Source organism: Nematostella vectensis, chromosome 14, assembly GCF_932526225.1.
Source record: "Nematostella vectensis chromosome 14, jaNemVect1.1, whole genome shotgun sequence".
Classification (NCBI taxonomy): domain Eukaryota; kingdom Metazoa; phylum Cnidaria; class Anthozoa; order Actiniaria; family Edwardsiidae; genus Nematostella; species Nematostella vectensis.
Window position 1 is genome coordinate 9,194,327 of NC_064047.1, and position 14,117 is coordinate 9,208,443.

Sequence of the window (14,117 nt, forward strand, 5' to 3'; positions counted from 1 at the left end):
GTGGAAAGTACGACGTTTGTGCAGGGCCTTTGAGGGGACATTTCACCCTGCCCATGCGTTCTTCAGGCGGTCATCTCAGAATTATATCTTGTCGGTGTATAGCAAGTAGGGGCGTCCCGCTACCAAAATTTTGGCGAGGGACTAACCACTAGAAAATTGAAGGGGACTGGGGAGGTTTCAGTCGGTCATGTTTTATTCGTCTCCAAGACGTGCATGATTTTTTTTATTTCCAATTTTTCACTTATCACTTTTGAGCGTGGCATTTGGCGCATTTCTCATAATTTTTACGACGAATATAAAACAAAGCGATAGCCAGTCCGGTCCATCTTATTATCCTAAAACCCGCCACTCTGTCCTCCAAGCAATTTTCCAAGTTTGAGAGCATTCATTCATCAGAGCCCGTAGCAGGGGAAAGGGCTCTGGGGGCAAGGGCTTCCCCAATATTTTCGAAAATTATATTAATCATAAGGAAATGACCAGAAGGGGCGTGGCTGCTCCACCCACTATATTTTCTTCATGTCTCTCTATTGTGCCCCCACCCCCAATCTTACATGGCCTGCTACGGTTCTGTTCATCAGTCAGGGAAAGTTGCAATATCGCCGATTGAATCTGGTATAGATGAAGTTTGAAACTTAGTTCTCTATAGAAGGTTTTTCGGTATTTTGTGTTCTAATATTAAATGAAAACAATAACAAAGGTGTGGCTAGCTAAGGCTCTTTAAATAATTCACTTGTTTATGTTTGGAGAATCAATTGGGATAGATTTATCCAAATATTTTAATTAAAGAACGCTAAAAGCTGAATTTGACAACGTGATTGAGTCGTATGCGACTTGCCCGCAACACCGCTACGACTCGAGCGCAGAGGGCAATTCAGCCAACGACTCCGCTACGACGCTATACTGCGAATGTCGTAGTGTGTAACCCAGTGGACCTAACCCAATGCTAAGGCATCCTGTAGGGTGATTGCATACGACTAAATCGTGCTGTCTAAATCAGCCTTAAAGAAAAATGCATTTTTTTAGCTAATGGTATCCATGTTTAATGACATAAATAAGATTATTCAAGAAAAAAAAAATGCAATTTCTAGTTTATACTGGTATCCACGTTTAATGACATAAATAAGATTATTTACAAGTGCTTTGTACATATTCTTAACAGCCATGCAAAGCGTAAACTGTATTTAGCGCTAAGAGGTATTCAATGCGACTAGACCCTCTTCGCCCTCCCAGCCCCCCCTCTCTCTCAAAAGAGGTTTTGCGTATAGAATATTTTTCCGACTCTAGGATCGAGCAATACAGGTTCATGTGGGATCCCGTCTTCTTTCTTATTATTTATCAAAGCTTGACCCACGCAACACTGATGATGAAATCCTTTCAACAAGGCAAAGACATTTTGAATGTCATCACCATGTTTCTATTTGCTATATTCTTGAGACAGAGTACAATTACTAATGTCGTCCCATTCAACAAAAAGTCATAAAGGGGCGATCGATACAAACATTTTTACAGAGACAAACAAGACTTTGTTTTTATATACTAGAAATATCCCTAAGGCTAAGTACAAACATCTTATTATCCATGAGCCGTATTTAATGCAAATTCATGCAATAGAAGATGAAACAATCGACTCGATTTATTTGCACGCATTTGCATTGAATACAGTTCATGGATAATACGACATTTAAACTTAGCCTAAATCAATCAAGAAACTAAGTAATACTTCTTTTTTTCTTTTAAATATAATCTGAGAATTATAAACAAAATCGAAATATATTTCTAAAGCAAGCAGAGAAATTATAGATAGGACCAGGTTTTACAAACTTTTCTCCAAGTGTGATCAATTATATTTTTTTCCTTACTCAAAAATGGAGAAAATTTATATTAAACTGATCTATCATTGAATTCTCCCAAACCTATTCATTAGAAGCATACAACAACAGTATGAAGAGCTTGTCTTATGCTAGAAATAATGTTGTTCCCTAAACCAATCTGTGTAGACATGTTGCTCCCTATCCAATCACAGAGTGTTATTGGCGTTTGCAACAATAGGCATTGTTCCCTAGCCAATCACAGAGTGTCATTTGCCTTTGCAACAATAGGCATTATTCCCTAACCAATCAGAGGTCTCTATTGCTCGTTTTTGAACATATCGCTGAGCAATCTCTCAATAGGAACAGTTCCAATCGTCTTTTTGAAAAAGAGCTCCTCAATGGCGAGGGCGCTGACCCTCCGTAGCGCAGGCAGCAGTAGAAGCAAGCGGCCGAATCGGGCTACCTGTGTGGGATAGGTTGACCGTATGTACTCGCCAAGCATGAGTTGTGCTTGATCTTGTGTCGTCTCGATCTGTTCGGGATCCTTGAGACCACACGCGGCTGTAAAGAGAGACAATAGTAAGACCCTGTATAGCGGGCACAAGAAGATGGGTGATAAAGATAACGTTATACATTTGGACCTTGATAAGGTGGGCAACATGAGAAGAATGTCGTGTTTTTCATGACGATTCTACTAAACTATAAATATATCCATGACCAGTATAATGCGAGTGATATGTAGTAAGGTGACCAGGGGCGTATCCAGGATTTCAAAATGGGGGATGGATAATGGTCGGATAGACGGCTTATAACTGATCCAGGGGTTCTTGGTAGGTCACATGATCTAACAATACTTCACGCTGAATTGGATTGTCGCGTCAGCTAAGTCAAGCAGCCGAGGCACATGGACAGTACCTGCCTCCCTCAGACTTTTTTTTAAGTAACTTTTCTTTTCCCGTCCCCCCCCCCCCCCCCCCCCCACCCCCATGTATCCGCCCCTGGTGACAATATTTCGCATGACAAGTATATTGCGTGACAATTATAGTCACTTTTTCCCATAATATTACGTGACTTACCAGGCTTAAAAAGCACGATGGCCTTGAGGCAAGCGAACTCAGTCGAGTCAACGCCGAACGCCTTGAACTTGTTGACAGCTTCCTGAAGCGTGCGGACTGTTGCCATGACATCGACGATCTTCTCGGGGGGCGTGTTATCCACGTGCATGCCGGACGCGGCGAGGATTGGGGCGATTTCCAGCGGCATGGACCACTGGCTCGCTCCCAACAGGAAAAGCTCACGCCAACCTTCCTCAAGCAGAATTACCTGATGGTGAGACACAAAAAACCGGTTAAACCTGTTTGACAACCCCCATGGTGGATATGGCAATTATCTTAATATTAACTCTACACGTTTCAGGAAGTAAAGGCAACACGTTTCAAGAAAAATAATGATGTAACCTTTAAGAACGGACCGCTATTAAGCCTCATAATATAGAACACCTTTTCATATTATTCAGTCAAGCTTTACACATTAATCCTCCATTGAGCGGACCCTTTTATAAAAGAGCTACAAAGTCTTCAAACTTTTCAAAGAAATCCTCAATTAAAGGGGAAACTTTCATTTAGCGAATACGTCTCAGTTCCGAGAATGTTTTCCGAGAATCTTGCTGCATCTTACCTGATCTCTGAAGGGTAAACTCATAAATGACGGGATGTTTCTGGCCCACTTGACAGACATAAACAAGAGCTTGGCCGCCGCTTCACAGACGGACTCAGGACTCGAGTAATACATAGGGACTGACATGTCGCTCTGCAATCTGATTGGCTTATACTCTAGATCAAAGTCATTGACGGCCATTCCGCAGCCATCCATGCGAGGTTCGGCTGCTAGGAGCGTGTTGATGAAGCCACTGGGTCCCTGTGGTGCATGCGCAACGCTGACTAGCTCCAGTCTTTCTTGAGCTTCTTTGAGCATTTTTTGTTTTCGTAGGGTGGAGCTTCTGGGCCCACGTTCGTGTTGTACAGCTGTGTTGAGATAAGTATTTGATTAGTGATTTGATTTAAGGGAGATCTTAGGAACTGGGAGTGTTAGGCTCCCTCAGAGGGCTGACCATCCTTATCCAGAGTTACCTCTATTGCTTTTTGGCCTCACTGCCATCCCCAATCAGCCATCCTCCATCTTTCCCTTTAACCCGCACCCAGTATACTACCCACACTTAAGCGCCACCGTATCCACTCTAAATGTGTACAAATACACTCACTAAAATGGTGGCAGTCATGTAATTACTGAATCTAGTATCATTGTTTCCCAGTTTGGGCAAGCCGCCATTTTACGCTCCCGCACAATACCCAGTGACCCAAAGAACCATTTCCATCGGAAAACTTACGATCAATAGTATCAGACATCTTTCAATTGAGCCGCTGTATTTTCAAGTGTAAATAATAACAAAGAGGTGGTTGATCGACATTCTTTAAGAGCTACAATTACCGTCGGGGACTGAAAATGCGCCCGTTATATGTTATATATGTCCGCTATAGAGGTTGACAAAATAATTCGGAAAGTTCTGTTATTAAGAGTATGTTAAATGAAGGCCGTTTTATGGAGCTTATAAGCCTATTAGTTTGCCTGCAATCATCCAATTTTTCCTATGTTGGGGAATAAGTTATCTAAAGGGCTTGGCATGGATCGGCTGGAACTCATTTTCTTATTGGGGGTAGATGGACAGTTGTTAGGAAGGTTGAGTTTAGTGTTGAATAATACATGCTTTACAGAAGATTGAAAGAGCATGTGCTTTAACTAGCTTTTTGTACTGTTCTACAACTCAACACGCAAGAATACTGACAGATCGTTAATTTGGATATCTTAAATCTTTATCTAGTAAAAATATAGTGTAGAGTAGACAGAAAGGAGTGCGAGTTATATATATCATATCATGATTACCGTTTCACAAATAATTAGTTGAAACTTTTCTTCCCTCGGGCAGCTGGTTAACCCAAACATCAAGCTATTTCATCAACCTCAAATCATGTTGACTTGGTAACTAATAAACACACCGTAAACAAAGTTGAGTACTTTCTCCGCAAAGCCAGCTAACTGAACCAAACACTCACCCATTTCTCACCCTTGCAGCAATAATGGCCACAAGTTTTTTGATTTGATAAACAACACAGTACGACTTCTCACTAAAACAAAACCCCCATCGAGTGGTGATCAACTAGATCCCTTAAGTAATTGTATCTTCAAAATTATATTTCGTACTCCAACTATTCAGAATAGTCAGGTTTAAATACTATATCTTCGTAGATTATCAAGTTACCTTTATATCTGTTCTTACTTTATATTTACCGAATTTATATCTATTTGACAGCTGAAGGAGGGTTAGTTTGGGACGCAATTAGTCCTCTGTGAGTACCCCCCTCAGGGACGGTGCTCCCTAACAATGCTCATACGGGGGCAATTTGAGCCTTGCTTTGTTTTGCCTCCCCATCAGTAAAACTGGTGACACAGTAGTACCTAACATAACCCCATTCAACTCATTCTGTAATAATTTCAGTGCACCTAGCATCAAATTTTTAAAATTTATTTTTACCTATTCTTAGAAAAAGGAAACTTATAAAGTATTTGTAAGACTTAAAGTTTGTCCACGAGTAATCATTCCAAAGTTTGGAGAGGATGGGGGGAATTTAGGGAAAGCGAGCCCTCTCTCATCTTCCCTCTCATAGCGAGCGCGCGCCGTGTCCTGTCTCTCTTCTTTTCCCGCCCTTTCGGCTTGCTTCGCAGGCTAGGATGACAAAATAGCGGTATTTTGCTAGAGTCACAAAATGGCGGCTGACAGAAACTCTTTAAGGTTTTTCCGTCTCTCTATGCTCGAGGATCCATCGTACTTTGCGGGCGCTCCCAAAGGTCAAAGTAAGTTGGATTCTCCAGCATGCCGTCTCTCCTCCAATGGCGCATTGTTGAATAAACCGTGGCCCACAGAAAACTTTTGACGTAGACCCTTTAAGTGAAAGAGCACACAATCCTTCGAGAGACAAACGAATATATTTCCCTTGACCTTGTTAAATATCAAGCCTATTGATTCAATAGAATCCATGTAATGCCTCACACATGCTAGTCATTTCAGCACAAGCAAAGCTATAATTACTCTTGACAAGAAATGGTAAAAGGCGCCTCTAGCTAGCGTGCGTTTTCTCGAGGCACGTGTAAGAGGACGAGGCTAAAATTGAGAGGAACATAATAAAGATACAATGCATTTTCTAACTACATAATTACTGGCCATATGTAAAGTGTCAAAGATTAATAATGAAGGACATGCAAAGATGTTTTTGGACAACGGGGGGCAAAGGGGGTTTAAAAAGCTTGTTTAAAAAGTTTGCCTAATCACGAGGGTTTAAGAAAGCAACTAAAAAAAAACCGCGAAAGCTTGCAGAAGGATCTAGAACAATTTTTTCGTTTGTCCTAATTTCTTGAAAACGGCACTAGCTTAACACACGGTTAAAGAGGATATTCATGTTAACGAATGAACGAATTCTGGCCATTCAAATAAAAACACGACTGTGAAATACAAACACGACTGGGTTTATAACTGACTTTAACCTTTAGGTGCTAATGACACTAGAATATCGCTCTCATGGAGAAGGCACCCCATAGAAGAAGACGCGTCTGTGATTATAGAAACAATAATTACGTCTAACTTGCCAGTAAACTGTGGGTGAAATAATGGTATCAGCGAAAGCGCTTCTTGAATTTAAGACATGACATTCAAAAAGTCGTAAAGGTTGGAAAACTTCTTCGGAACAAAATGTATAGGATATACGTTGAACAAAAATGGCAGTCTCGTATTGTTAGATTTTAGTTCTTGTTAATGGCAATTATTATGTGAATACACCTCGATATTTTTATTTCAATTTGATTCAACTCAGATTATTTATCTATAATGATGTGATAAAATTTATCTTATATTAAGGGAAAGGGAGTTTAGCTGGACCACCTGAATTATGGGGAAAAAAAACTCCCCTTGCTTTTAAAATACAAATAAAACTTTTACAACTTTATCCATTATTTAATTTTATCCTCTGCTAAAGAACAAAGATTATTTTGGGCAAGAAAAGAATGCAAAAGAATTTCAAAATCGTTAATAAATGATGATGTTTTCACACTTAGAGAATTTGCGTAAGAAAGCTAAGCGTGCCCAGAGAAAGTCATATTATCTTCTTGGTCAAGCATAGTGAATAGAAATTTGCCTTTGTAGAAAGCTTTGTTTCAATAGTTGTATGATATGTTAACAATGGCGCGATAATCCTGTGAAAACGCGCCGCAAACAAAAACAAAACTCTCCTCAACTTATCTATCTTATTACCCTTAATAAGGGCACAAAATAAAACAGTAACTAATAAATGCAGCTTAGCAACGGAAATAATAACCTCTATAACTTCAAGTGGTGTTCAAGAGGATTTTGGGCTCAATTTCGGCACCTTTGTGAGAAATGCTTTCGGTTTTTTAGCCAGCAACGCATGAGTACTCTTGACTTTTTTTAGCTTTGTCATTGGGTAACGCGCCACAGCGTCAAAAACCTTTGAATAAAACTTGTTGGGAATTCAATAAACTTTTTTATTGTCTCATACAACACCTCCCACTGATGCAAAGAACTATTAAATATCAATAAAAAAACAAGGGTTAAATAAGGTCTAACGCTCTAAAATAGTGAAGTTCCTTCGAAATAAGTACTGTCGTGTATTCTCTACGTATCCCCAAACAGCACTATCACTTTTTTAGGGTATTTATCTACTTGTTTACATGAATAACAGATAATTAAAATAACAGTTTTCTAAAGCTTGTCAGCAAGTGCCCTTTAACTTGTTAATGTTTAATGACAAGGATGAAATCATAGCACAGCGGGACCACTGACACATTGCCAACGTATTATTGTTAAAATGAAATATTACAGCGAAAATTAGACGAGAGATTTCGACCCCGGCCTTGTGTTTGCCGCCGGTCGAAAGCTTTCAAAATAATTTTATAGTAAATGCCCGCATGTATTGTCTCTAAAGAGTCGTTAATGGCTTACAACACGCCCAGATAAGCACTTTCGACAAACTTCTTATTGTATTTGCGCTATGATTGAGTTAGAACTTCGCCCCCTCCGGCTCTCAAAGTAACGTCTATGCGTTAAAATCCTCGACTAAATTATTCAGTAGCGCTCTTGTTTAGCTGTGTTTGTGTTACAATTTGCACGCTATCTTATGTGGTGATGATGAGAAAAATGACTGAGTTCTCTTTTACTTAATTACTAACTGCATTAGTTTTTTTAATAAAAAGTATTAAAGTTTGAGGAATGTTTACTTATAGCAAATGGCCACGCCAAGTGACCAAGAAATTGTTTTGTTTCGAGCGCTAGACGCTTGCTTGTAATAAAGTAAATACTTTTTAACTTTTCTTTTAAAAATTCCTGCGGCTAATACACAACAAAACGTGACAAAATACAATTATTTTTTTTTGTCAAGGAAAGAGTTCATGAGGTTAGGTATTTAGAGAGAGCTTTTGAATTTGAAAACAATAGAAGACTGGACGTGTAAAATGGGAAAAGGGGTGCCGTTAGCTAAAGAAATAAGATTCCCATTTCGTAAAATTTATGCAACATGTTTTAACACAGGGCTATCAAAGTGACGATAGAAATACGATACCATAGTGAGAAAACGTATTTATGTATTTTATGTATCTCTAAAATGTTTTCACGAGTCAAATCTCTACTTACACGTTAAGCGAAGACTATATACGCCTTCCTTTAAAGACACAAAATCGGAAATAGCAAAGGGGTGTTTCTATAGGGGTATTTATATTTTGTACAGATATTTTTTCCATATTCTTGGAGTTACGCAATGTTAAAAAATAGAGTACTAATTTCAAAGTGTAAACTCAAAAAAATTTAATTTTAGCTCTGCCGTTTAATTTTCCAGCTCCTAACGACTTTCTGATGACCGAAATCATCAACGTTCGACTTGACCCCAACTCGAATCTTAAAACGTGAGTGAGAAAACTCTACTCGATGTCTGGGCTTTATTGGAGAGATAGTCCTTAATAACTATCACAGCGGGGTCGATTTATGATATACGAAACACTCCATTCTATTGTGGATGGTATGCAATGCGTAAATTCAGCCATTTGCACCCCAACTGTGTGTCGATATCACTGCACCTGCCCTAGACTTAAGACGAGCGAACCTGTGGCCCGCGCAAATAAACTGTACCGCTAAATCCACAAATTGGACTACAAATACGAAAAAGAAACTGGCCAAACGCCCCATTTCGTTTAGAAAGGGCTTCGCTTAAATTTTGCTTTAAAACCACAATTTTGTAGCTCAATTTGAACCAGAGTTTTGGAGAGCTTTGATTCTGCAATAATTTGAGTTACTAGTGTAATGCTAAATATCTGTATGTTTAAAGACACGAAACATATTTCAATTCTTTATTAGCGAAGAGGTTTTGTAAGAGAGACATAGAATGACTGAAATAAGCGACAAACATTAAAGTGAAAGTGAATTTGGAATATCTGGATTTGTGTTGTCTATTTTCTTTTGCATGTGTGAAGATTTACATCTAAAAAACTGGAATACTGCATTGTTCATTTTGAATAAAACATAAAAATTTTAACAAAGTAAGGGACTTTGCATTAGCGCCGCTTTACTCAAATGTTTGACTGTTAATGAAGGTAGCCAATTCCGGTTTTACTATATTGTTCGGCAATAATCCAGAAAACTCAAAGTCGTAAAAACGTCAAAAAAACATAATGAACTAACGATCGATGGTCGAAATAAAAATAAAACCGGATTTTATTTATGAAGTTTATAAATTTTCTAGAGCATTTGATTTAAAAATTGAATTCATATCCGTAGTCGCAGTCAGAAGGTGTTTAAATGCCATTATAGTAGCCGTAATGACTAAAAAAATCACCCCTCGGTCGGCCAGCCTTTATCCAGAAAGCAATAAACCACCCTAAAACAAATTGCTAGTAATAACAACTGAATAAAAAGCGGTTGAATACAGTTTTTTTATACTTCCTTCTGTAATTAAGCCTGTAGTTTCAATATAACTTTATGGCTGACAGAGCGGAATTGTAAAGTTTTATTAATACATCCAAACCAAATGGTGATTACTTAGAAATATAGTTTAGGAGAAAATGAACTCAACTTATAACTGGAAGGTCATTTCATCATCGTTTTGGCATTTTCATTTTTATTCCTTTTTCGTGATTTCGTGCAGCTTTTACAAAAGATTCGGGATAAAAGGTTTGGCAAAAACAATACAAGAAAGCAGGGAATCTTAACCAAGCTTATGCCTTATAAAACAGAAGGCATTTTTGCACTTCAAAAAAATGCTCTAGCACTTTGTACATCAATAGAAAATACTTAACTGGGAAACCCATTCTAAAAAGCTATTCAGTCATTGTTTGCTCATATTTCAAGGTATTTCAACGACTGAATATGTACTTGGGTAGTTTTTATGTAAAAAGCAGAAATTATATCTATATAATTGAGTTTTCTTTTACTTAGGGCCGGATATTTGTTTGATAATGTCTGCAGACCATAAAGCGAATTCGTCACACGAATTAAATCATTAACTAGGTTCTGAAGTAATTCTAGTTGTAAGCAAAGAAGATGCAAGATTTAATACTACTGACAGTATCTAAGTTTTTTTGGTAATAAATGTAGATTCTTTTAACAAAGTGAGGCGGTAAAAATGTCACTGAAACAAGCTGGTGAAAACGTCAGCTTGATTTTGTGGTGAAATTATGAAAAATCTGTATCTTAAACTGCGAAATGTGAAATTGTTAGATAAATAAAAAAATATAAAGGGATTGATGTGGTTTATTTGCTTTGAAATGATACATTTTATTGGGATTAAAGTCTTTTCACACTGGTTAATAGGGGGCGCTAGAATGCATCGAGTAGTGTCTTCAAAGATGTTAGGCTAAATTAGTCCACTTTTAATAGTATACTTCAAGAAGCGAGTAATTGACTAAAAATGAAGTTCTTCGACTTTTTTAGATTTTTCCCTTAAGATACTTGTATTGAAAGAAAGAGTCGATAGTATTGTGAGATATATAAGGACCAGCATGATATTCGGAGTTATTCAATCAAAAAAGTGTTAATTGCTAGAAAACGGGAACTGTCAAGAAGTTTAGTGGTTTAAAAAGATAAATTAACAGTAAAACAACTCACAAAAGAAAAGTTTATTCTAAATGAAGAAAACTGCATGGCAATGGGTGGTCTCTTCTTCAATTATTTACGCTAATAAACAGCAAAAATAAAACTTGCGAAAGAGTTTTACAGATGAACGATACGTCATTTAAAAACGCCTTTGCTAAACTTGAGCCTTTTTGACATTGTTCAGTTAAAAGAAAGTTCAGAAGCCGAAAAGCGATTGATTTCCTCCGGTCTTTCACAAGGCCATTAGGATGCAGTTGGCAAAGATGTTGGAAATAATGAACCATTCTTTGCGTAGTTCCTGTCTAGGTTTAAACCAAGAAAAACTTCACTCATACGTCAGCAAATTTTCGCACCCACAATCCGGGTAATTCTTCCCCATACAAAAAAAAATAATGGAGGCAGTCTCACCAAAACAACCTTTTAGAAAGATAAAAGCGATCGAGAAAATGCGTACATAAGTAAAAAATAAATTCGTTGCTATTTCTATCATCCTTTCTTTTGCAATTTTAGATAATTATTTTGACTTTTAATAGTGTCTTTCAGCCAGCGGAAAAATAATTGGAAAGTAGTCTATAAGTCGTGTCACCGCATTGAGATAGCAAATGCACTTCTTTCTCTTTATCAGTGTTTGAACGAGACATTTTGTAAGGCCATTTTCAGCGTTTTATTACGAGTTGCGGGCGAACATAAGTGCTTGATATGAGGCCCATTAGTTGAGTTATCAGGAGACCCGAAGACAAACGAAATGTCAGAAGTTGCTTAATTCACAAAACCCAGCTACTGACGTTTGAAAAATCAGTCGTTACAAAGGCGTGTCTAACCTGTACTTTTAAGCATATATTTCCTCTACAGTCCGATAAGTCTTCCTTTGAGAAAGAAATACATCCGTTTTTATCTCCATGCAGACAGATTGATAGAAAGTGATTTCTGTTTTCTTTGGTTATTTTACGCAGAATCGCGTTGAAAATCAGCAAAGGCGACATTAACATTAACTATCTTTTAAGAGAGAATAATGGCTACCTCTTTCAAATTTGACTTATACTCCCAGTGACAAAACTCGCCTCAAGCCACGACGAAACGATGCCTTTTCTATAAGTTGAGGACAAAAATAGGAGGTGCATTTTTTTCAAAATACCTTAATTTCAAAACGAGTAAAGTATACATGCGCACTCCGCTTAGCTGGCAAGCTCGCTAAAGATCCTATTTGGTATTTTAAGGTAGAAGTCATTTCAATGTAAAAAGATCTTATTTATAATACATTTAAAAAATAAAATAACCTTTTCCTTTTTGAAATAGAACTCGATAAGGATACCTTTTATTTTCTTATTCTCGTAAAGCAAGTCAGAGTTAATCCCATCTAGAATAGGGTATCGCATGCTGGAAATTTATACTTTTAAGATAACTCCAAGATACGGGGTGACTTGATCTATCTTGTCCGCGTAAAGCTTAGCGAAGGTTCCTGTAAGGTTTAGGCAGCCTTTTGCAACTGATAACTAGCGGGTCGTTTCTACAAATTTATCAATTTGTGTTATTTTATAGCGTCTTGTGAACATAAGGTGTTAATGGTTGCTATAGTAAATAGGCCAATACAGAAATGCGGCAGTTAAAATATATTTATCCGACATATATATTTACAATCTTAATCAACAAAGCAAACAATAACTCAAGCAAATGGTTACATAATAACCTTGGTGGTAATTCACCCGCATTTTTTTAACATTAAAAGCAGAGATTAACCTCTCAGAATCACGCGCGCGCGTTACAAACTTTTAACACAACTTTGAACGATTTTAATATCCAAGTGAGGATTTCCGTATTTTGTAATTGCAAAGCAAATATTGACTGAGTATTGATAGACTTACCATCCTTGTTCATACTGACATCGAAACACTTCTTCAGTCTACAGGATCTGCACTGGTTGCGATGAATTTTGTCGACGGGGCAGTTCCCCTTTCCGTTTGTCGCGCGGCAAGTGTAAGACCTGTTCCGCCGTATGCTTCGTTTAAAAAACCCACTGCACCCGTCGCAGGCATAGATGCCGTAATGCTTCCCGGAGGACCGATCCCCGCACACTTTGCACGGGATATCTAAGAGACGACCTGGAAAACCAAATTGTAAAAGTTAAATAGCTAAAACCGGGAAATACCCTACATTTAGTGCGTATTCTATAACATGCGTAAGGTATCGGTCTTGTATTATACCGTTTGATTTTTTGTCACATTTTTCATCAACTGAGTACTCTGAGTCCGAATCCATAGCGCTTAGTGAATACGGCGATAGGAAACTTCGTCTAGATTTCAGGTAGGTCGACCTTGTTCTGAGCTTATCCAATTCCTCGCTTATGATTACCTTCGCTTCGAACAAAACCCTATTTAGCGGTGTGTTCTGATTGGATGAGAACGCGTCATTATGGTGGTAGTGTCTTTTTCATTCACGGAAAAAGATGGAACAATTACTGGTTGCTTACGATTCGCTAATAATCGGTGGGCTTTGTGATTTGACAATCCAAGTTTACCACCATAATACAATCCAGTGCATAGGGGGGGATTTTATTTTACAAGAAACTCAAAACAAAAACAAGAGGTGCGCGCAAGTTTAACCTTGTTACCGAAGCTAAGTTAAAACGTCCGCGCACTTCAACCTTCTAAACGGCTATTTGACGCGTGAGAAACTATAAAATAGCGAAACAACATACTTAACTTCCTATGACTTTGGAAAAATAGTTTTTGATGCTTTGATAAAATATTTAGGGAGCGAGTCGCTTGAATAATTAAACATATCAATAGGAATATCCAGTAACCTTAATCGCAAATGCAAACATTAAATCACGATAAGCAAATAGATTATCCGATTATCCAAACAACGCTTCTGGGAATATTTAGATATTTTCTGATAAAAAATGCGCCAAGTATTAAGCAGTGATTTGCTGCGAGTGACTCTTAGGAAATTTCGCGCCTTTCGGACAAGAAGGGAGGAATTCCAGTCGCGCGCAGTCAACCAATCAAAAGTCGTTTCTTGTGATTGACGCGTGCTGACGCGAGCGATAAACCAATCACAGGCAAGGGTTTTGCGCCCGCACGTGTGTTATAAACAAAGACCAA

General features: G+C 38.0%; 1 protein-coding gene across 1 annotated transcript; it reads right to left on the bottom strand.

Moving 5' to 3' along the window:
• Positions 1–1,081: 1,081 nt before the first annotated feature.
• LOC5509909 (nuclear receptor subfamily 2 group E member 1) lies at positions 1,082–13,433 on the bottom strand. Its single transcript, XM_001630336.3, has 5 exons — positions 13,218–13,433; positions 12,879–13,115; positions 3,489–3,835; positions 2,888–3,134; positions 1,082–2,372 (listed from the first exon to the last, which is right to left on the bottom strand). Exons 1-5 carry the CDS (start codon positions 13,270–13,272, stop codon positions 2,128–2,130), a joined length of 1,131 nt encoding a protein of 376 aa, XP_001630386.2. The 5' UTR covers positions 13,273–13,433; the 3' UTR covers positions 1,082–2,127.
• Positions 13,434–14,117: the final 684 nt, after the last annotated feature.